This window comes from Lithobates pipiens, unplaced genomic scaffold, assembly GCF_037356315.1.
Source record: "Lithobates pipiens isolate NorthernLeopardFrog02 unplaced genomic scaffold, aLitPip1_a1.2 Scaffold_22, whole genome shotgun sequence".
In the NCBI taxonomy this organism is placed as follows: domain Eukaryota; kingdom Metazoa; phylum Chordata; class Amphibia; order Anura; family Ranidae; genus Lithobates; species Lithobates pipiens.
In genome coordinates, this window is record NW_027507784.1 from 111,305,377 (window position 1) to 111,329,883 (window position 24,507).

General features: G+C 42.0%; 1 protein-coding gene across 7 annotated transcripts in view; it reads left to right on the forward strand.

Moving 5' to 3' along the window:
- Positions 1–24,507, forward strand: part of OSBPL6 (oxysterol binding protein like 6) — a 329,956-nt gene that overhangs the window by 219,155 nt on the left and 86,294 nt on the right. For 6 of the 7 annotated variants that reach the window (XM_077448099.1, XM_077448095.1, XM_077448094.1 and 3 more), the window contains 2 exons: positions 7,980–8,072; positions 20,585–20,750. In XM_077448099.1, the coding sequence (XP_077304225.1) occupies positions 7,980–8,072; positions 20,585–20,750 (259 nt within the window). The remainder of the gene's footprint in view (positions 1–7,979; positions 8,073–20,584; positions 20,751–24,507) is intronic. The other variant, XM_077448098.1, reaches the window with a different exon arrangement.

Genomic DNA, 24,507 nt, shown 5'->3' on the forward strand with positions numbered 1-24,507 from the left:
TCAATTTTGTTTGGGAGCCACGTCGCACGACCGCGCAATTGTCAGTTAAAGCGACGCAGTGCCAAATCGCAAAAAGTGGTCTGGTCTTTGACCAGCAAATTGGTCCGGTCTAAAAGTGGTTAATCAAGCTGGATATAAGACCAGTTTTCCTCCGGTGGTAGACACAAAAACCCAGCCCATTTATCTATAAGTCCTGAGTTAAATAAAGGATCCAAACCAGTGGCGGCTGGTGCTCAAATTTTTTTTTTGGGGGGATGCAAAAACTGAAACTGAAAAAAAAAAATCAATTGCTGCCACTGTGCCCATCAAATGCTCCCACTGTAAGCCGGCAATTTTACCATACTAAGGCCTTTTGCAGAACTTTTATACACATGGTGATGGATGGTGACTGTATGATTTCACACTTGGGTCACATTTGAGGAGGCCTTTTATCTCAACAACTTATCTTTGCAGTATTCCTTTGTAATTTTATGTTTGGACTCCTTGTTAATTGTTAGCACGACTCTGTTAATATACTGTATGATTATGTGTACATGTGCTTATATCACGCAGTAGAGTCGCAGCTCGCATTTATATTGGGTTTTATTTCATTTCATTTTTGCTTTCTGTATTCTACCTTTTACTCAGAATGCTTTGGTGATAATGAGGTTCTGAGTGAGACCTGTTCAAAGTGAAGAGTCTCTGTGTAAGGGGTTCTGTCCTAATAATCAGGCCTTGATTGTGTCACGTCCCCCTGTGACGAGGCTCTTTGTGTGACTCTGTTCTGGCGACGTACTGCTGTGCTGGCCAATGACTCCTTCATCAGAACTCAGTGGAACACATCAAATGTTAAATTGGAACACTGCTACGACTTTAGCTATTTTCTCTGGTGTGCAAGAAGTAACACGAAAAGAGAGAGATACGATGGGCAGTGAAGCTGTTTTGTATGAGAAATGTTTCAAGAAGAAAGGGAACTGCATCCGGAGCTGCTGTGAGGAGTGCATGCACCCGGACAGCCAAAACCACATAGCCATTTAAGGTGGCCCCCCCAACATATGACAACTTGTATTCTCAGACTGATGCAGAAGAACAAGGTGAGAGGGTCACTGCGGGCAGTCCGGCACTTACTGCTGTGGTGTCCTCTCCTTCTGCTGCGTTTCCTTCAGGAGGCAGCAGCGGTGGTGGAGGAGTCCGTTCCTCATGCTTCCTCGGCTCTGTGTCTCCACTTCTGACAAAGCGCCAAGGCATCCAATAGAATAGCCTGGTGCTTTGGCCAGTTGGGAAGCAGGTCTCACTATCCTGCCTCTGATTGGCGGGGAGGCACTGTGGTGCGATAATATTATTAAATAAGCGAAAATTCATTCACTACGGTCACACAGTTGGGTGGGATCTGGGCACACTCTCTGCGTCCCAAGCTCACCCTTTTTGGAAGCCTATTAAAGCCTCTTGCTCTAATCAGGTGAATAAACAAAAAACACCCCCTCCCACCCCACCATAGGAATCCATGCGTCCGCCGTCCTAAAAGGGGCCGGGCACATGGATGGGGGGGGGGGGGCGGCACCTGTGCGACCACAATGCACGGACCGCCACTGATCCAAACCTATGTCTTACCTCAAAAAGTGATAAAATCATGATAATCCATGCTTTTTAGATGGCTTATCCAATAAACACATAAAAACGAATAGGGCTTTAAAAGAGTAACTTTACTTTTGTTGAGAAAAAACAAATCCCTGTGGGAGATCAATGTACATTGCATTGATTTAAAACAAACTTTGCTGCAGCTTCCTACCTGTTTCTGCTCTGAAGGATAAGCAGTTTTTTCTTCTCTGTCTTTTGGTTACAGATTGTGAATAGGAATGATTTTTTATTATCATTCAGCTAGTGCACTGGCAGGGCTTTAGTGAGGCGAGTGTGAATTCAGCTGAATCTGTATTTCTTCATGCTGCATTCACATCTGAGCAGAGCGATTGAACCAGTTTGGCTCCAGAGCATTTTATTTTTATTTTTCACATACCTGTAAAAATCGTAATTTTTGGCAATAAAAATGACTTAAACGCCCAGAACATTATATATTTTCTGAAAGCGGAGGCCCTGTAGAATTAAAAGGTGATAGTTGAAAATTATTATGTTGCATGATATTTTATTAAACACAAATTTTCAGGAAAAAATATAAAATTAATTTTGGTGCAAAAACGCCCCATATAATACCCATTTTTTGATTAAAATATAAAAACTTTTTAAAAGTTTTTTAATATATTTTATTACAATAATTTTGGTTTTTTTTAACACTTTTTTTTTTTATTGCAATCACAAGCGGTTAATAAAACCCTTTGTGATAGCATTGGGCAGGTGACAGGTATTCTTTATGGAGATAGACCCCAATGTCTCCCCTGCCCTTCACACCATCTAACCGAGCACAGATCGGCTTGGTTAGATGTGTCCCCTGGCTTTACTCTTCTTGCGTGTGCGATTGAGGCATGGATTTGCCTCGGTCTCACAGCGATCTCCATCCTCTAAGTCAGGGGTGCCCAACCTTGTGAAGAGTGAGGGACACTTAATCGACTTGGTAACTGGTGGCGGGCCACAATGAGTGGATGGCATGTCCGTGTCCACTCTGCATATGCAGAGCGGACACGGACGCAGCCCACGATACTTTTCAGCGGATCGTATTGGAGGTAGAACGCAAGTCGGTTTATGTCTGCCACTACTTAGAGGTGAACGAAGGGTCCAATTGGTCGGACTGTCAGACTGACCGTGTGAAAGGGGTCCAAGGCTGCTTTCATACTGATGCGCTGCAGTTTACCCGCACCACGTGTGCAACACAGTGTACCTTTTGGCTTTCCTACAGTTTGCAATAGACTTGTATTATATCCTGCAGGTGTGCTGCACTTTCAGAAAGCTCGCCAAACTCGCAGGTAATAACAGAAGTCTATGGCTCAGTACAGGTAACTCACAGGTAAACTGCTCTGCACCTGCGGATCAGTTTGAAAGCAGCCCAGTAACCACTGCAGAAAAGATATGCCCATATTTACACCGTTAGAATAGAAAGCATACTGTTATTAAAGGTCAGTTTATTACTAAAATATGCCAGACTAGGAGGTCGTGGGCCACATCAGAGGGCTCCGTGGGCCACTGGTTGGGCACCCATGCTCTAAGGGCTCCTGGGTGCCTGTAAAAGCGGGAGAGCCTGGAAACCATGGGAGGAGGGGGGGGCTGCTGGCAGGAGGGGGGCGAGGCACCACAGTGCCAGCTTTGTGAAAGTGATCAGCCACTATGGAGTTGCCACATCACTTTGACTTGGGAGCCGGCTAAACAAAACCTTTTCAAGCTACATCGGCCATCAGCTTGTGATTAAAGGTTCACTGTTTGGACGTTCATAGCACATCCAAGGAGCTGAACTGGTTAAAGTGGTGTTTCCCCCAAAAAATAAAAAAACTTTACTGTGCAGTAAAGCAACCAAAAAGAAGAAATTCGATAAAAAAAAAAAAAAAATGTAACTTACCTTTTTTTTCCCTTTTGCTATGCGGTCCCACAAAATCTGCCTCTTCCAGTGGCTGGGCTAAAGACATCACTTCCCTCGGCACCTCCGCTCGCTACTGCTCCTGGGAGATGTGTGTCACCATTTCCCAGGAGGCAGTGGGCAGTGCAGGGGGCTAGAATCTTATCTCCATTGCCATCACAATGGGGCGGGACTTCCGACAACGCCGCCCGTTGTGATGGCAACCATGCACAAGATCAGTGCTACAACGGACGGTGCATGCTGGTCTATCAGCGGCACATTATCCCGGAAGAGGATGCCTGCGGGCTTCATATGCCCACAGGCAAGATGAGAACCGTCAGTGTAAACATTTTAAAGTTTATTTCATCTGCGAAAACGGAGATCTTAATGAAAGAAAAAGGGAACAAGTGAGTTACATGTTGTAATCCCCTTGTCATTCCCCCCCCCCCCCCCCCCCCACCCCTCCCAAAAAAAGTTTAAGACAGTGGAACCCCGCTTTAAGGAGTTTTCATATGTGCTTTTTTGAGTATTTTTTCAAGTGTATACAGATGTTTTTAGAAAAGTATTACAGGCATTTTACATGTGTATTCAAATTTCAGGCTTCTTGCTTTAGCCATTGGAAATCACTAGGGGAAAGATAAGTTAATATAAGCTAAAACTCCAGAATAAACTCTCAAATTAATAATTTTCAGGCATTCCAATTAAAGTCTATGGGGACAAAAACACAAAATATTCTGCCTGAAAAGTAGCTCATACAGTTTTTAGATTGACAAGTGTTTTGCTATAAGAGACAGATCGTCTCAGATGTGAACAAGGGCCATTGAAATTAATGGGATTTTGCTTGATGAGCATTTTTTTGCTTCAAACTACAAGCTATAAAATGCCCAAGTGTGAACAGGGCCTTAGACGTGATTAACCCTTTTAGAAGCATTTTACCAAAACTGAAATTTATGTCGCAGAGCCTAAAATCTGATGTATTTTTTTTTTGCCGACTTTAGAAGTATCAGTGAGTTTGTCACACAAACAGGAACTGACATTTCTGGAGGCATTTGGACATCAACTGTGTACGGAATGCCTCCAGGTTGCCATATAGTATTGAAGTTTTCAGAAAATTACAGTGTGGCTTGTGTAACAGTTGTATATGCTATAATTTTTTTTTATCTGCAATATTTTTTTCCCACAAAATTGCCATTACCCTTTAACAAAAAATGTAACTCTGAAATACCATACTTCTGATGAAGTATAGAAAATTGTAACTGGCGATCATCAGAATATAACGCATCCCATAGGTCCACTATACCACCCTCTTTCCAAGTGTGAAACTGTGGCGTCAATGGACCTGAGATCTTCAAAAAATTTCCAACCTCCCTCCACACTATCAAAATACCTTGTTAAAACCAAGCTATCCTTTTAAAATGTATAAGAAGAGTCTGAAAAGTGAAGTATGCAGAAGACCCAAAGTAGGTCACAAATGTAACGTCGACAGGTTAGTATGTTATGAGGTATGATTAACCCAGTCCATAACATAACACGTCAAATAAGTCGAATTGTATAAATGAAGAGTCAGAAAATGAATATCTAGAGCAGGGGTGCCCAACCAGTGGCCTGGGGGCCACATGTGGCCCGCGACCTCCTGCTCTGGGATGGAATAGAATACTGTTAACAGGTACACTGCGTTGCACCCGCTGTGATGGAAAACCATAGTGCATCAGTGTGAAAGCAGCCTTGGGCCCCTTTCACAAGGTCAGTCCAACCCAATTGGACCCTCCATTCACCTCTAAGGCGTGGTAGATGTAAACCGACTTGTGTCCTACCTCCAATCTGATCCACAAAAAAAAAAAAAAGACATAGACCTGCCATCCACCTGATCCACTCATTGTGGCCCGCGACCGGTTACCAAGTCGCTTTAGTGGCCCTCATGCTTCAAAAGGTTGGGCACCCCTGATCTAGAGAATGTTTAGGCATTTGTAATCTATTCAAAGCAAGCCTAGGCCCTTTACCTTGCCATACAAGCTGAAAAGGCCAAACTGAATATATCATTATTCCTAAAACCGGGTGTAAAGTGTAACATGTTCCAAAGGTGAACTTCTCCTTTTAATAACAAAATAGTCTAATATAACATCATAATATAAAAATAAACTACTATATAATCAGTGGTAGTTCAGTGAAAACAAGCCACAATGATAAAAACTGGTAAAACGTGGTAGTTGTATTGGTGTTGTCTTGTGCGTATATTTATGTCATAATCTTTTATTTACAATTTTTATATTTTTGTAATTACTGTGTAGCCATGATGAAGGAAAAGAAAAAAGTATATGAAATATTTTTAATTGATGTTGGAAAATCCAGTAGAATTCTACCAAATCTTGTACTGAATGTTCACTTATGAGAAAAAGAACATTTGAAGTTATGAAATCTTTGATCAGTAAACTGACCATTATGCTGGCCTCAAATGCAATCTAAACCAGATTGATTATTAAAATAAAAATTTGCAATATTGAATATTCAATTTTTTAATTACTTAAGTAGTGTATAGGTGTTTTAGTTGTTATGGGCAGTATCGCCCCTATCTCTCTCCAGCTATTTTACAGCAGACCGGGGTGTCTTCCTGGGTATGTTAAATCTATTTCAATGCTGTCTGCACAGGTGCATTTGATGGCTGGCAACAATTTTGCAGCTTGTCTCAGGGCACCCATTTTATCACTATCTAATAAAAATGAAAACCTCAAATTGACACATTAGTTTGGCAAGTGTGATATTCAGTAAGCACAACTATGGCTTAACAAATGCAACTGAGACACAACTGGCAAATTATGTACAATAGCTTGTTTTATATCTGTTGTTTTTGTACTGGTTATATGTTTTAACACCATTTATAAATACAGCTGTGTTTTTGTGGATTCGCCACGGGAGCCAGGAAAGCAATATGGGAGCTATCACTGTTGGTTTAGTATTAAAAGTGAAATTCTGGTACTGTCAAACCTTATCCCTCTTTACTACTTAAAACTGAACTCCATGCCTGGCAGAGCAAGAGACCTGAATTTTCTGCTTTTAGCTTGGTAGTATTTACAGGTTTGGTCCCTCCTCCAACTTGTAATGGGATAGTGAAGGGAGAAGTGACAGACTGCCACTGCACTGTCTGCTACTAATAGGCTCCATGCACACTTGGCTTAAGAAAAATGACAGTTCCCATGACAGAAACAAACGCTCATAAAGAGCATTTTTGTACACAGTTTAGGAGAGTTTAGTGCGTTTTCTGCCAGAAAGCTCCAATCCGAAACGCAAATCGGAAGGGTTTTTTTTTCCTGCCTCCTAAACTTGAGCTCAAAATATGCCAAATTGTCCTAATGTGCATGGGCACAGAGGATAGCATTGAGCTGCTTCTACAGGCAAAACACAACTCCTGTAGAAGCAGCAATTTAAAGGCAGTGTGCATGGAGCCTACGTGTGGTCCTTGCACTGCAGTACAACTGATGGACTCCTTGTGCTGCTTCTCCATCTGCCAGTTTGATCTCTACTGTACAAGAACGGCAAGAGACTGATACCAAGTCATATTCAGACTCCAATAACGAAAAAAGCATCCAAGAGGCACTGGAACGTTGATGTGAGTTCATACAAAGTAGCAAGAGGACAAAAACATTTGAAGAGCTCACTGCCTCAGGTTATCTGCTCACAACAGAGAGGGTGACCCTCTTGTTGGTACCCAGCAGGTTACAAAAAAAAACATGCACCATAGGAAGGAGCATCAGACCAAATGATAATGGACTCTCATCATTTGGTCTAGCGCTCCTCCTACCGGTGCATGTTTTTTAACCAAGTCATATTTGGTTATTTACACTGATTACCTTTTAAAAGGCACATCTGTATTAGGAGCTTAATAAATTTGTCGTTTATATCTCCCTGGAAATCAGTTTTAAAAAAATAGCTAGCCAAGAAGTATGGAGGTCAAGTGTTCTGACATCACACACTGCATGCTGTTATTGTGTCATTAGCCAAGTAGTGAAGTAAGGATATGGCTCGCACCCCTTGGAGCCCACACCTTTCAAACCCACCCGCTGTGATAGCCCCTGCATTTCTATCTATACAGGTTCTTTTTAAGGTACTCAGACAATTGAACCTTCACTAGGCCATGCTGATAGAAAAAGCCTGACATGCACATCTACTGCACAATACTTGTCAGACAAACTCCCCTAAACTTTGTACCTTCTCTGATAATTTGGCTATTGGTTAAAATTGCATAACCTATCTACTTGCAGTGCTGAAAATTAGCACAAATTTAATATCATTATTCTCAAGCCAAACGATTTGTATAATTACAAGAGATTTGTTCAGACCCTTTGCCATTTTGTATTGGTACCTTTTATACATTGCCTTGCAAAAAGTGGGCACTTGTGTGGAACTGTTAACTAATACTGTATGTCAGCATGTCTTGTCTTTGCTTCTGGCTCAATGTCTGAAATTTAATGGCTTTCTGTTGCTTTTAATGCTTTGTGCAATTTAGGCTAACTGTGTAGATATGTCAAAGAAAGACAAGCGCACGGCGAGGAGGTGGAGAACAAAAAGTGTCAGCAAAGATGCAAAAATACAACTTCAGGTACAATTTTAATCCCTAATCCAATACAGCTGTTTCAGTCTGCCCCAATTCTTTGCAATGATTAACCTTAAAAGGTAACTGTACTGTTAAAACACAAGCATATCATTTCATCTATCCAGGGACACCTGGATACCATTATAACTTCTTCTGCTTTCCTTCCCCTACTGTATCTTTGGAGAGATGGCATCAGAGGCCCAGGCTAGCGTGGACATTGATTTGTTTACATTAATTTTATCTGTGGCTTTTGTCTCTAGACAACAGCTGCCTATGATTCAGTTGAGTTTATTTATAAAAGGTAAATAGACCATTCACTTTGCAAGGGAATTTTCCCTTAAGGCCTAGTTGACACTATTGCGGCTCTGCAAACCACATTTGTGCAGGCATGGCAGCCCATTCATTTAAATGAGCTGCAGTGCCTGCATTTAATGCAGGAAAAAGGTTCCTGCACCATTTTTAAAATGCAGAGGCAGATTATTAGTGGTTCTCGCCTCTGCAAATGCTCTGCAGTTTTAGATGCGTGTGAGTGCCAATAAGAATGAATAGCAGCCCTGCATGTTTTTAAAGAGCAGCGTGTTCTAGCTGCGGGTGGTTGAGGGAACAGGTGTCATTCATACCCACAACCACCCTTAATAGGCTTAATAGTGTGAACCAGACCGAACATAAAGGGTAAGTTCACCTTTACAGAGAGTCTGTAAGGTGCACTTACGCTGGACCTCCTCCCCATCAAACCCCCCACCCCCCCGGTCCTGCTGTACCAGAGTCCCACGATCAGGCACCAGGACGACGCTTTACTGGTCTGGGGATTTGAAATACTCCTGCCTTTCTCTCTTCACCTCCAGTGCTGAAAGGACTGGCTAGGTGGATTCTGATTGGTCGGCGTTAAGCCCGTTGGATTTCAGATACCTGGACCGGTGAGGCGACGACCTAGTGTCTGACAGCAGGGGATTGTGGGACCAGGGGGTGGGGAGGGGGTGCATTGTAAGTTCACCTTACAGATTTTCTGTAAAGGTAAACTTGCACTTTAATGAATGAGGTGAATCTCTATTGATGTTGTTTCTCCAGCTGTGCAAGCAAAACTACTGGACTCTTCTTTTCCTTGAAAATGATCTGGTATTCTTTTGCAAAGTGTTTTCTTTTTTTCCATTTGCTAAGTTAAGGGAAAATGTTCTTGCAAGGTGAACATCCTGTAAATCACCTCGGTCTTCCGTGACACGAGCAGTAAATGATGAATAAAATATTCTACAGTATACACGTAATAACTAGAGAAACCATAAACCGTTAGAAGAAGGCAACAACCTGCATACATTTAGCAGATTCCACTCCAGAGCAGGGAACAGGAATATCTAATGTGTATATTTTATTTAAAGAATGGTTACCCTTTTAGACTTGGTTCAAATCTGTGTGTACGCATGTTGCGGGTAGGGAAGCCCTGCCCATTTATTTCAAAGGGCTGCTCTACCAAGAGGAACGTGGGGGAAAGAAGTCCCAAACTTTTTTTTTTTTTTTTTTAACAATTAAATAATAGTGTTAATGACACCCCTGGGTGTCTGCTAAAGTGCAGTGTATTTCTCTTTGCAGCACGATGTGCCTGTTATGAAAGATAAATTGGAACAAAATAACATATTTGTTCTGAGTTTAGTAGCTAGTGAATTTATCAAAGGCAAAATATAGTTAATTTCTCGCATTGCACTATTCCAGGGATATGCAATTAGCAGACCTCTAGCTGTTGCAAAACTACAAGTCCCATCATGCCTCTGCCTTTGGGTTTCCTGCTTGTGGCTGTCAGTCTTGCTATGCCTCATGGGACTTGTAGTTCTGCAACAGCTGGAGGTCCGCTAATTGCATATCCCTGCACTATTCTCTGTTAGAACTTGGATTTGGGCCCAGAGTTGTCACAAGAGTAACATCTGGAGCCCTTCAGTTTAGGGGAGCACAGCTCTGTACAACCTCATAGTAAGGAAACCAAATGGGGACAACAACAGTTTAGTTAAAACTTGATCCAACACATATGTACTGTATTTTGCCATTAAAAATGTAAAATTCCTTTATTACAAAACAGTTTTTCTGCAAGTGCCAAAAAAAAATTAAAAAATCAAAGCTAGCAACTACAGCAGCAGCAGCATTCATATTTTAGAGGGGATCCCCCCAGAATCCTCATTCCCCTGTAACTGGCTTGGCTGTCTTTTAGCACAATTTTGCTCAGAGTAAAATTTACTAAAAGCCTGTTACATTAAATATGCAGACATTTCCTTTCCTTTTACTGGACTGAATTTATGATAATAAACTTGTGTCTTTCCAAGGGAGAACTTAATTTTATTACAACAGTGAAACTTGTGATTATTATACAGAAAGAAAATCTCTTTTGGCACACGCTTTGAAGTATTTCAATGAGTGCACTACAATGACCTATTTTAGTACCTACCTTACAGAAACCGGTAATCATTGGGTTACTTCCTTGCAGGACATGTAGTTTGATCTAAAAGGGAATTTTTTTTTCCTCAACGAGAGTTCTTAACCACTAAACCCCCAGAAGGATTTACCCCCTTCCTGACCAGAGCACTTTTTGCGATTCGGCACTGTCGCTTTGACAGTTGTGCGGTTGCGCGATGTTGCACCAAAACAAAATTGACGTCTTTTTTTTTTCCCCACAAATAGAGCTTTCTTTTAGTATTTGATCAGCTCTGTGTTTTTTATTTTTTGCGCTATAAACAAAAAAAAGTGACAATTTAGAAAAGAGAGCAATTTTTTTTTACTTTTGGCTATAATAAATATCCCCAAACATATAAAAACATTTTTCCTCAATTTAGGCCGGTATGCATTATTCTACATATTTTTGGTAAAAAAAAATCGCAATAAGCATATATTGATTGGTTTGAGCAAAAGTTATAGTGTCTACAAAATAGGGCATAGAATTATGGCATTTTTTATTAAAAAAAATTTTTTTTTTTTATTAGTAATGGCGGTGATCTGCGATTTTTACTACGACATTGCGGCGGGCACATCAGACACTTTTGACTCTATTTTGGGACCATTGTCATTTATACAGCATTCAGTGATATAAAAATGCACTGATTACTGTGTAAATGACACTGGCATTCAAGTGGTTAAACACTAGGGGTGATCAAGGGGTTAAGTGTGTCCTAGGGAGAGATTCTAACACTGGCAGGGTGGGCTCACTACAACATGACAGAGATCACTGCTCCTGATGACAGGAAGCAGTAGATCTGTCATGTTGCTTGGCAGAACAGGGAAAGGCCTTGTGACACGATCGCGGGACACCAGCGGACACAGAGTCTGCCAGGCACGGTCATACAGTAGGTAGCGCGCACCCACTAGCCCGTAAATTGAAGGGGACATACAGGTACGCTCATTTGCCCACCGCTGCCATTGTGCCAACATATATCTGCGTGCGGCGGTCGGCAAGTGGTTAAATGTATAACTAAATGTTAACTAGATATCTTAAAGCCCAATTCCAGGAGATTTGAAAGACCTCCTTTGCAATGGGACTGTGGCCACACTGAAAGGGGGTTAAAATGGTTGTTAAGCCACTCTAACTTGTATGCACCATCAGCACTGCCTCCTATTGTAGTATCCCCCTCTGTGTGTGAGTTATAAAAATGCTGCAAATACCTAATTTCACTGCCGAGTTTGCGATTACATGACTGGCCAGCTTTCTCTTTTCCTCCTCTGAGAGATGCAGTGGGAGAGTCTGAGATTCCTCTGCTGATGTCAGTCTGGAGGGGAGGAGGAGAGAGCTGGGTGGTCATGTGATCACAATCTCTGCAATTAAAATTCGGTATTTTACAGCATTTATATCTATAAATCATTCATAGAGAGGGACACTGAAATAGGAGGCAGTGCTGATGGTGTATACAGGTTAGTGTTATGAGAGCAGCAGGAGGGGAGGGGCAGCTCACGCACAGAGAGGGGAGGGGGGGAAGAAGACACAAGCAGAGAGGAGAACAGATAGCAGGCTGCTGATGACAGAGGCATGACCACGGGGTCTGGTCTCAGCAGCCATGATTACCATGGTCAGTTTACAGAGGGGTGGGGAGAAATTGGCAGGATCACCCAGGTTTTATAGGGGGTACAGGGCGCCAAATGACACAGGACAAGCACTGTGTCATAGAACATGCTTTAAAGGAGCAGTATCCATTTTATGTATTTTTTTGGGTTAACTAACGCTTTAACTGCTTGTTTAGTCTAGCATGCAATACTTTTTTTTAGTACACACCACTGCAATGCAGTGGTATGAACTAGGCGTACCTGAGGCAAGGCATTACCTTGTCATGCGGTGGGATTGTGTTGCAATAGCCACCCAATACAGTCCCACCGCATCTGGTGTGGATAAACGACCCCAATTCCCAAAAAGTTGGTACGCTGTATAAAATCTACATAGATTTTATTGAAAGTTCTAATAAATATATGTTTAGGTCCATCAGCTATTTATACTTTAATTCTTGAGTGTGGGTGCCTAAATTGGAGCAGGCTGGTAGGGGCCTCGGTGCATTACTTTGCCCAGGAGCCCATGATACTATTAAGATGGCCCTGCTGAAGCATAGGGGAGAAGACTTTTCAGGGTCCGGTCTAGCATCGAGGAGGATTGGGTAAGTAGATCTTATTTTCTATGTCCCCTACACCTAAACAAGCAATTTCAATTCCAATGGTACAAACACAAGAATATCCTTAAATAAACTAACTAGCTATCCCAAACACTCAGGCCTTCCTTAGTGGGTACCTGGAAGCAAATCAAAGTATAAAGATGGGTGCCAAACCACAAAGTAAGAGTCCAAAGTGCCTTTGTTTGTAATAACATTGCATTAAAATAGCCAAGGGGGTTTTGGGCAGAAAAATTCCCCATTTCACCAGGGCAAGAGGAATGAAATAAGGACCTGAATTAACTCATTGGCAACCATAACTAAAATGAATCTGTATCTGATCTGGTGAAAAAACATTCTTTTGGATTAGAACAATAACAGTGTAATCATCAGCAAATTAACATGAGGTAAATGACAACATTTGCTGTCTGCACATACGCATCGCTTTGCAATCCGTGTAATGCAGCACAGCCCCACACCCCCTGTCTTGCAATAGCAACATCTCAAAGATGCTATTTACATAGGAATAGGCACAATACATCCCTGTTATGGCAGTGCTCAGGCCAGCTGATAGTTTACTCTCACCAGGCATTACATTGTGTTTGGAGCAGGGGAAATGGCCTACTCTCCACGCCTAAGTAAAGAAATAGCAGCTGTACCAGACATGATTGGACTGTATAAGGCTGGGTTCACACTGCTGCGGCTAGGAGAACCGGATGTGATTCGCACCACACTGCAGTGCAAATCACATCCAATCTCTGTGCGATGCGAGTTCAGCCATACAGATAGTATGGCTGAATTCGCATTGCACCCGCACCAAACTCGCACAGGACCCTTTTTTTGGTCCGCAGCAGAATCGGATCGCATGGGTGTTCACACCATGCGATCCGATTCCTGTCCGAGTTTGCAGATCGCACTGCGATGTGCGAACTGATCTGGGGGTGTCATTAACGTTTCGCATAGGGCAGTGTGAACTGCCGTCGGGAGGCATGCGATGTGGGAACCCGCCGCGGATTCATGGCATTCCCGCATCGCTTCAGTGTGAACCCAGCCTAAAGGATTAAATCTTGATAAACGGGATTGTAATTCGCCATTAGACTTTTTCCTCCCCATTTCAGACAGACCCAAATTGGGTACACTAGCAGTACGTTGAAGAATACATTGTTAAACATCCTTAATTTATTTTACAAAAGAAAGAAAATTTGATGTGGCAATAACATCACCCTAATGACTAATATGCGACTAATATATGTACGCTTATTGCTATAGGCTTTCTAGTTCACTTGCACATATTTATCGTTGGTCTGCTTGCTCTGCTCACGTTGTTTCCCTTTTCTAATAAATACTCATGTTGTGGTATGTGTACACAGTTTCTGTTGTAGATGTAAATGTTACCCATGTTGTTTTTTTGTTTTTCTTGGACATAAAAGTAACGTGCCATATGAAAAATGTGTACAAGTTGTCCTATCTATCCAACTTTCAAAGTACATGCAACCATACTTGTGTATTTTATAGGGTAGAACCCAAGAATTAGAATTCAAGGTTTCTGTAAAAAACAAAAAAAAAAAACAAATTTACTGCGCAAGACTTCTCCGTGGGTTTTCACAGACCTGTAGCTGTAATTTCACCTTTCACCTAAAGTGCCACCTGCTGGTATAGTCTGGTATCGTTCTTGCAGGCAAACCCAAATGGCCTACAATTTGACAAAGACTGACCAGAATTGTGATTGAATTTTATACTGTGAGATGATGGTCTAAGCCTTTTTACATGATGGTTTTAGAATTCTTCATGTTACTATATTGCTGAGATAGAAGGTACATTAAAAAAAAAAAAAGCCTACGTTTATGTAGGCAAAATAAATCGTTCCCTTTTATCTATGCAGTCAGTGCCCGCTCTTACATATACAGTACATGTATTTTTCTCCCCCCTGAAGACTGTTCTACTTGGGCATTTATTGAAAATGGTCTGTTAGCACACGTGAGTTTTTGGTGTCATTGGTGAAAGCAGGGAAGTAGAACATGTCCTAGACCAAACCAAACATGAATCTATGTACACATTTTAGTATATGTATTAGTATTTTTAAGTGGCGCTAACATTTTTGATGAATATTATAAAAGTGAAAGAAAAATTGCCACCATGTCCATAAATATATTGCACCATAAGTCATCAAGTTTTAGAGCCCAGATATGACTACAATTTCTTGCACTTATTTTTAAAACCGAACATGTTGCTCTGTTACGGAGCTGTACTGGCTCCCCAGCGAGAGATAGGACTTCTCGACTCATTCGCATTCTGCACAACAGCTCTTTCAAATGGCTTGAAAAATCCTTTACTTGGAAACGGTCAATAGGATTATAGAGGGCATGCTGGGTTCCCCAGGAGAGCTCTTTTGCTGCCCTATGCGCACTTTACACCAAGCGTGTCTATTTCATCTGAAAGCAGAAGATACCTTATGCATTTGTTCCGCATGTGATGTTATAAAAACTCAAATGTGAAGATTACAATAACTAGTACTGTATAACTATATAGATAATGACAACATACAGTGGGAATACAGGAAGATGTAAAACACAGCCCATGGCAAGTCTTGTACAGCTAATGCAAAACAATGAAAAAAATGCAGTTTTTCCACAAAGGTGTTGCATGGACTATAATATCTATAACATAATATACACCTATATTGCCAAAAGTAATTTTATAAATTTACATGCACATGAACTTTATTGGCATTGCAGTCTTAGTCCGTAGGGTTTAATATTTAAGTGGCCCATTCGTTATAGCTATAACAGCTTCAACTCTTCTGGGAAGGCTCTCCACAAGGTTTAGGAGTGTGTCTATGGGAATGTTTGACCATTCTTAACCACCTCAATACAGGGTGCTTATACACCTTCCTGCCAAGACCAATTTTCAGCTTTCAGTGCTGTCACACTTTGAATGGGGGGGGGGGCTGCGCTGATAATCAGAACAGACCCCCCCCCCCCCCCGTCAGATGAGCAGCCGATTACCTCTCCTCTACTCGCGTCTGACAGACACGAGTGAGCAAAGGCCAATCAACGGCTATTCCTGTTTACACTGTGGTAAAGAGTCTCCATCAGGGACTCTTTATCTAGATCAGTGTTGCGGTGCTTCAAACTGACACACCGCAACAACGATCGCCACAATGCACCCCCCGGGGGCTTGATATCCTGGCGACGTCTTATGACGTCCGGCCAAGATATTGAAACCACTTTGCCACCGTCATTTTTCTATATGGTGGGCGGCAAGTGGTTAAAGAAGTGCATATGTAAGGTCAGGCACTGATGTTGGACAAGAAGGCTTGGGTCGCAGTCTTCGCTCTAATTCTTCCCAAAGGTGTTTTATTGGGTTGAGGTCAGGACTCGGTGCAGGCCTGTCAAGTTCCTCCACCTCAAATTCGCTCATCCACACTATATTGCCAAATGTATCGGGCCACCCCTCCAAATCATTTGGTGGGGGAGGGGGGTTATGGTGTGGGTTGTTTTTCAGAGGTTGGGCCTGGCCCCTTAGTTCCAGTGAAGTAAGCGTTTATGGTGTCTGTATGCCAAGACATTTTGGACAATTTCATGCTCCCAACATTGTGGGAACAGTTTGGGGATGGCCCCTTCCTGTTCCAACATGACTGCACACCAGTGCACAAAGTAAAGTCCATAAAGACATGGATGAGCGGGTTTGGGGTGGAGGAACTTGACCTGACCTCAACCTGATGGAACACCTTTGGGATGAATTAGAGCGGAGACTGTGGGCCAGGCCTTCTCATCAGTGCCTGACCTCACAAATGTGTGTCTGGAAGAATGGTAAAAAATTCCCATAGACACTCTTAAACCTTGTGGACAGCCTTTCCAGAAGAGTTGAAGCTGTTAGCAGCATGGCAGCAAAGGGTGGGGAACTCAATATTGAACCCTACGGACTAAGACTGAGATGCCATTAAAGTTCATATGCATGTAAAGGCAGGTGTCCCAATACTTTTGGCAATATAGTGTATTGTCAATATTATATATATATATATATATATATATATATATATATATATATATATATATTCTTCCCACATTAAAATAAAAAGTAAAGCCATATATATAAACATCCTAATATATAAAATATATTGAGTGTTATTGCAGGTCTAATTCTGTTCTGTAGATAATCTCATGGTCTGTATTTAGCTGTAGTTGGCAACATTAAAGCACAATTTCAACCAAAACTTTGTTCTAGATATGTATAGTGAGATGGAACCTCTGTCAGGTTTTTATTGCGATTTACATTTTCATTTGGGAGATTTTTTTCTCATATGGTCTCAGTGCCACCTTCTCACACTCATCACACTCTGACACACAAGTTGTCACCAGGACAGGAAAATCTCAGCAAGTGGGCCAAGGATGGCAACAAGAATCTGACAGAGGTTCTCACCTTCTCCACTCTATAAAATGTATGCGTCACTGTTGGAGAGGTTTAATATCACATCCTGTCCCATTGATAGGGATCCGGAAGTATTCCGGAAAAATCTCTCCAACGGGAACTCAGACAGGAGCAAAACTGCATAGAGTAGAAAGTAGCGTCTGATTATTCAAAAGCAGACCTCCCAACCTGAAAAAACTCATTTCATGGAATTGGCAAACTCATTTCAGGGAGGTGGTAAACTCATTTCAGGGAGGTGGCGCTTCGGACTGCGCCACCCCACACCAATTTAACATCAAATGAAATGGAATCATTATACAGAGGTTTACTTCTTCTGAGAGATATTAAAGGAACACTAACCACCAAGACCACCTTCATCCCTAACTTCCGTTTCTAGTACCATCCTCATTCTATTTCACACTGTATCCAAGTCTTCCTCATCACTGAATTCTTAATAAATATTTGTCCTCATTCCTCTCCACAGTGTGACCTCATCATCCTCAACCCCAACCCCAACACCTACTCCATGTGCATCATCCTTGTCCCTCTCCACAGTCATCCTCATTCCTCTCCACATTGTAACCTCATCATCCACTTCAATCTCTATAGTCATCCTTATTGATCTTCCTCATTTCTCTTATAATCGTCCCCATCATCCTCATCTCTCTCCACAATTGTAACTCCATCATTCTCCTCTTTCTCCATAACCATCTTCACCCCCATCTTCACCCCCCACAATCATCCCCATCCCTCCTTGTTTTGTAACCCATAATCCTCATCCCCATATTCTCTATGTGCTCTTTCCTCTATTTACTCTATCACCATATGATCCATCTTCATCCTCATTCCTCAAGCAGACTCTATCCTTCCCTCTCTAAATAATCGCCCATCATCCTCATCCCCCACCATCCTTTTCACCATCTTATTCATCCCTATAGCGCCCCTCTTTCCTTATGATATAGGCAGGGCATTCTCCTGTTGTCAGGGTATATGACCTGTACTGCGATGTAATCTATGGTGTTAAGATGTGTTTTTAGTACAGTCAGAGAAAGTGGCTGCCACGGCACACTTGCCTCTCTACGTGTTGCTCTTTCCTGCACTTGAATAGATGGGCTGGGTGTGACCACTTCTGATGCCCACCACACCCCTTTCCCGAATCCCACCCAATTGAAATGTGAGCCTAGGAGCAGGCTCCACCTCAGGGGTGTACTCAGTAGGAGTGAGTCCCCAGTGAGAGAACGCTGCTCAGACACGGAGAGGGGAGAAATTAGGAAGTGGATTTAGAGTCGTTGGCATGTATTCCTCTTTGACTGTGGCCACAGCTGTTCTTCTTGTGCGGCTGGGGCTGGCAGCCGGGATATCACGGGCACCTCGCGGGAGACTTGGGATGTCGGCAAATGGAGGAATCACACTTTCCATTTTGAAGAAAATATGTCTTGATTTATTCATAACCTGAGGAGGAAAAGCAAACGGGACACGGATTTCTCAAACCCATTGCTTTAATTCTGCTTTTATGAATAACTGAAGACTATAGTTTATCCACAATGGAGAGCCAGAATATTATTATTTTTTCTTCTGAATCCCCTGACACTGCTTCTCTGTTTAGAGTTGTGCACCCACTACCTTTTAAGCTGGTCATATTCCATGTGCTTTTCTGCCGCTTCCTGATAAACTGGCTGGGATTGACATGCTGGATGGCACTATTGGCCCTCTCCCACCCAACGTCCTATGATTGAAAAATCAAAGAAGCTTGGTAAATTTCCAGCTAAACAGCTCTTTAGTTATTTTGACAGCTGCCGTCTGTGACTGTAAGAATGCCATAGCCCAGCAGGGATAATTGTTGATCTACACTGTATTGTGTAGATGGAGGAATCTGTTAGATTTGTTTCTAATCCGTATGGTCATCCTTACTCTTTATATAAAGCTGCTGGCCATACATGGATCAGTTTGTTACTGTCAACCAGCGGGCTGATCAGAAAAACTGAATGGATACCCCCCATCCACACAGGTGAGGTGAATAGAGGAATTATTGTGTTTTTGCATTCTGTCAGTGGGGACTCTACTGCCAGAATACACTAATCAGCACTTCACCCAATTGGCTGCAGCACTGATCGAGCAAAGATTTTCCAGCAAGCCCGTTCTTGAGAAATCAATTATTAAAGCTTCTCCTGTGGATCACAGGAGTGCAGCTCGTTTTTCACTCCAGTGACCCTAAAGTCTGCTGTCTGATGACATCACAGAGCCGCTCCAGGCTCAGGCAAAATTTCAATACTGGGGTTGGGATCCACCCATATGCCTGGACCGGCACCCGGCTCAGCCTCTCAGCGAGCTGCTAAAAGCCTAAGCCGGGCTGCTCCCACCCCCTCCACAACTCAGTGCTTCAGTGTGCAAGGAGGGGGCAGAGCAGAGAGCGGTTACTGACAATCGTCATTCTCTGCTTAGGGAGCCCTGAGAGGCGAGCGATTAGCGGAGTTGCATAGCTAGGTTTTCAGTGTTAGAGGCAGTGGAGGACAGATGCAGCATTGGACTGCTGCTGCATCCACCTAGGTAAATATGATTCAGAAAAAAAGCCATCCATAGATTGAAATTCAGCCTGTCCCTGCTGAATAAACCAAATTTGGATCCATCTATGGCCAGATTTAGTTGCCATTTCTTGAAGGTAGCTTGGTCTGACTTTGAGTGACCTGCAAACATGTTAGATCCATTTCCATGGATATCCTTTCTCTACAAGTAATAAATACCTAATATATTTGTATTTATTTGAGATTATTTTTAATGTGTGCTTTTTTTAAAGACAGGGTATGGAAAAGTCTGTGTACATAGATATCTTTTCTACCTCTAGTTGATACCCAACTGGTCATTTTTTATGGTGTCTCCAATTCAGGCAGATTTAAAAGAAAATTATATCATTCATAGAGTATAACACTTGATTCATTAACATAATAGTTAAAATGTGTTTGTTTAAAGGATCTTCCTTATGTACTATAATTGCACTTGTACCATCGTAGATCTTTTGCTGAACACTAAGCAATTATAGAATGTTGGTTTTCTGTGTCATCACTTTCTTGTCCTGGGATATAAAATCTTCAGTGTTAACCTTCTTTGACTTATTGACTTATCTTGCTTTCTGGCTAGGGTGGCCAAGAGATTATATTACTCAGATATAGTGGGCACATCAGTTCAATAACAGATGAGCATGTTTTAAATTGGCTATGCACTCTAAATCGGCTTTTCATAAAGTTGGGCTTTATTTTAAGTAGTTGGCTATAATCCCAAGAAAAATGGAGTGCACGTGTGAAAAATGTATACTGCTACTTGGGGTCAGAATTCATAATAATCTGCCTACATATAAACAGGTTTTCTGTCTCTTGTGTGGTTCATGCTTTTTAGGTTAGAAAAGCCGAAAAGTAATCAGATCTCATAGGACGTAAGGACTGGGCAGGTTTTTGTGGGGTTATACAGTGGATTTGATTAATGCACAATATTAACACAATTATCTTATAGGTACCTCTCAGCGCTTCTATGTCTCCGGTCCGCCTGCACGCCTCCAACCCTAACCTCTATGCCGATATTGAGTTCCAGAATCCTCCAAGTCATGTAGCCGATGCCCTGGAATTTGCATCTGACTATACCAAACTGCAGGAAGAGTTCTGCTTATTAGCACAGAAAGGTATTGCTCATATTATTTGACTTTGTAAAACCATTAAAGAAATACCTTTGCAGGCATTTCAAGGAAACCCAGTTTGTGGTTCTTCATACTTGTGTTTCAAGGCCAATATTATAGTGTGCTAAGAGACCCTGGCCCATTTAGGGTGAATTGAAAGCGTTTGGGCAAAGCACACACTTGGCCACCTTCTATCTCCAGCACTTCTCTAGCCCTCCTTTTTCTGTGGCTTCTGGGTATGGGGGGAGCAGGTGACCTCCTCCTATAACATGCCAATTGCTAGGCCCAATCATTTTCACATGACCGAGATGGTGTTATTACTGCTAAACCTATGTTCTGACCCTGGGTATTTTGGTGGTGGCTGCGGCAACAGAGGACAGAACTGCAGGGTATCGCTGGAGAAGTTTGTATACGGTGGTTGGGATGGGCTTTTAATGTGCATATTTCTTGACCATTCAGGGTGCACCTTATTACTTCTGAATTCACATTGATTTTTCAACATAAAGCCTACCTTGGCTAGTGAGAGGTGTGGAAACTTGAAGTGTAAGCAGATCCCTATTCTATCCAGTTACATTTTTACAAAAAAATACTTAAGGCCAAATTTTTTGTGTAAATGTGCTAAATACATTTCCGATGTATCAAAACAAAAGGTGTGCAAAGTCTTATAGTTCTGTAAATAGCAGTCTGCTGTTTCGCCAGCATGCTTCAAAATGGGGCTTTTGCTCTTTGTGTACAAGCTGTGGTCACTCTGCAGAGATCAACCATGGTGCCTGCTGGCTCACTGCAGAGCTATATCTCCAACCCAGTAGGGGGCATGTTAGACATCTGCAATGAGACCATGGTTTTCCTGCAGAGGGCAAGTGTCCCACTCTGCAGCTGCTGGCAGGCTTTTGTACTTAAGCTGAGGCTGTTTTTCGAAAGCAAATGGTAAAACTTTCTACACCTTTTGTACTGATGCACATGGAATGTGTTATTTAAGCAGAAGGTTCAGTTGAGCTTTAAAGATACTTTGTCAACGCTGAAAAAAGAAAGCTTCTTGCAGGTATAAAGTATAAGAGCCTACAGTTGCCTGCACATACCAAAAACAGCTCTTCTTGACCCTACTATGGTCAAAAGCCTGGCTGTTCTTAATGGGCACAAGTCTGACACTTTAAGTGCTCTTGCCCACCTTCGCCCATCCCACCAAATTCCCACTGGCCCATTACATTGAAGTGAGCGGAAATCACAGAAAACACAGGCACAGATAGCAATTACACATTTGCTTCGTTAGAGTTAGGGAAAGGCTAGAACCCCTATCAGCTCTTTATTTCTACAACTGTCCCTAATATGAGATTTGTCCCTTTCTTGGCAATGATATTGTCACTAAAAGAGGAAGTGAGGGTAACTCTTCCAAACAATACTTTAGGCAGCAAGTATAAAGTAAGATTCTAACTTTATCCAGGGGAGATTGGATGAGTATAGCAGCCTTTGCCAATTTTATTTTTTAAAATCTGCTGATCTTTCCTTTTTTTTTTTTCAGTGAGTACATAACTTAGTTTAATTATGCTGTGTTATCTCAGTCTCATCAGTCCAGTACAGGTTACCTCTATGAACTACAAAACACCTCTCCTTATGTGATGGAGATTAAGAAAGGGGGCGTTCTAGAGTCCTAACACACTTCTTCTTGTCCTGGGATGATGGCCTTGCTTTTCCATATATACAGTAACAATGGCTGATTGTCTTTACCCTAGGGCAAGAAGAGTGTTACAGGCAGAATCACCAGTTGAAAATAAGGAGAAAACATGTAAAAAAACAAAAAAAAAAAAAAAGATTGCAGTCACCAGAGCTAAACACTGGTAAACTGCAAACATTAAATTATTTTCTTGGGTTTAGGTACACGATAATCATACGTAGCCCTAAGGTTTTTGGGGTTTTTTTTGTTTGTTTTTTACAGCCTCTACCAAAAAATGCAACATAATTTTAAGGTGGACTGACCTTTTAAAGGACGATCGAACCCTTTGTTTAGTAACTCCCCACATCCCCTGAGTGCAGCCTATCTGGGATAATATTTACCTTTTTTCCCAAACCGGCAACCTTGGTCAATTCCTCTTTATGACACAGCCATATTCATTCCTATGGGTAAGCCATTCTTAAGGTAAGGTAGCCTCCAGCCGTAACTTGGAGTATGTCCTACCTAAAGGAATGAATGGGGTAAAGGCATGCATGTGTAGTTTGATGCGCCAACTAGGACTTTGTCTGAAGCAAAATGGCTGGATCAGGAGGATGAAGGTATGTATTATCCCAGGTGAGCTGCAGTCAGGGGGTGGACATCTTGCCTAAAGATGACGTTGTCCTTGAAGTATACCTCATTATTTTTGGATGACATAGTTTGCTATAGACCTGTAAATCGCAAACCATTTCCATGTTTGTTTTTTTTATGAAATATACTGTAGCGGTGCCCCAGTGGGGTCGCTGCGTGTTTCAGCATCCACACATTTCACGCTGCTGGTCAGACATCCATTTTGCCACACTTTCCCAGACAATGCAGTCTATTGCTTGTTTTTATTAGGGGATTATACTTGGATGGGGAAAAGGGGCATGGGATGCCCAGATAATGAATAGTTCTCAATGAAATAAATGTTGATTAAGTCTAGATTTGACAGTCTTTCTCTGCACAGCTCCTCCAGTACTCTACTTGAGATCACTTGCTTCACTTCACTGTCCAAATCTAGGTTCCTGTCTCCATTAGCACATGGCTAGACCTCACTCGGAATAAGTCCTAACATTTTCCAAACAGCCCATTACAGGCAAATATCTGCAGTCCCCTTTGAGATAGCAACCGTTTTAGTAGAGAAGAATGTGCTAACTGACACATGGTGGACTACTGATCCCAGCACGTCCAATGCAAATCCTGCCAGCCCTCGTGGCTGCAACGACTCGACTTCAACACCACAGTCTCTCCCTCTGGCTCCACATCCATCTCCTGGCATGTCTCTCCCAGAGCTTCACACTGTGCTTCTCACTCACTGACCCCGGCATGGATACCTCCTGATAGACTTGCCTGGCAGTGCTCCCAACTGTCCTCCTTCTTTCTCCTGTTCCAGGACCCCTCTCATATGATATATGAAGCAAATCGTAAAGATGCTGCTCTAAAAACATACATGTCAGTGAAGACTATATCAAGGGATCACGTGAAGTGAACAGTGAGTCACAAATGACAAAAATTATTATGTCATAAATAAAAGAATAAATATCAAATGTCTTTAAACCGTAAAAATGTGAATCCGGTATGGCCAATATCAATTTAGGACGTTGCTAGATCCAATCTGGATCTTGGATCCATCAACATCTTAAATTGATATTGGCCATACAGGATTCACATTATCACTGTTTAAAAGACAATTTTGATATTCTTTTAATTATGACATAACAATTTTTCTCATTTATGACTCACTGTTTACTTCACGTGATCCCTTGATATAATCTTCACTCACACAGATCTGTTTTTAGCGCAGCATCTTTACTATTTATTTGCTTGCTGTTTGTCTTTTGGCGATGTTTTCTGCTTTTTGCATATGATTTTTAGTCACAGCGCAGTATATACCCACATTTTTTCACAAATATACATACATATATATGAGACCTGCCAATCCTAGTTGGGGATTGGTCAGGGCTCCCACATACTCCATGTCACTCCAGATCTCTGCCCTGCCTCTTTTCCAGACCAAGAGCTGAAGCACATGTCAATCACCTGCTGCTACTCTAACCACTCCCCTGCCCCCAG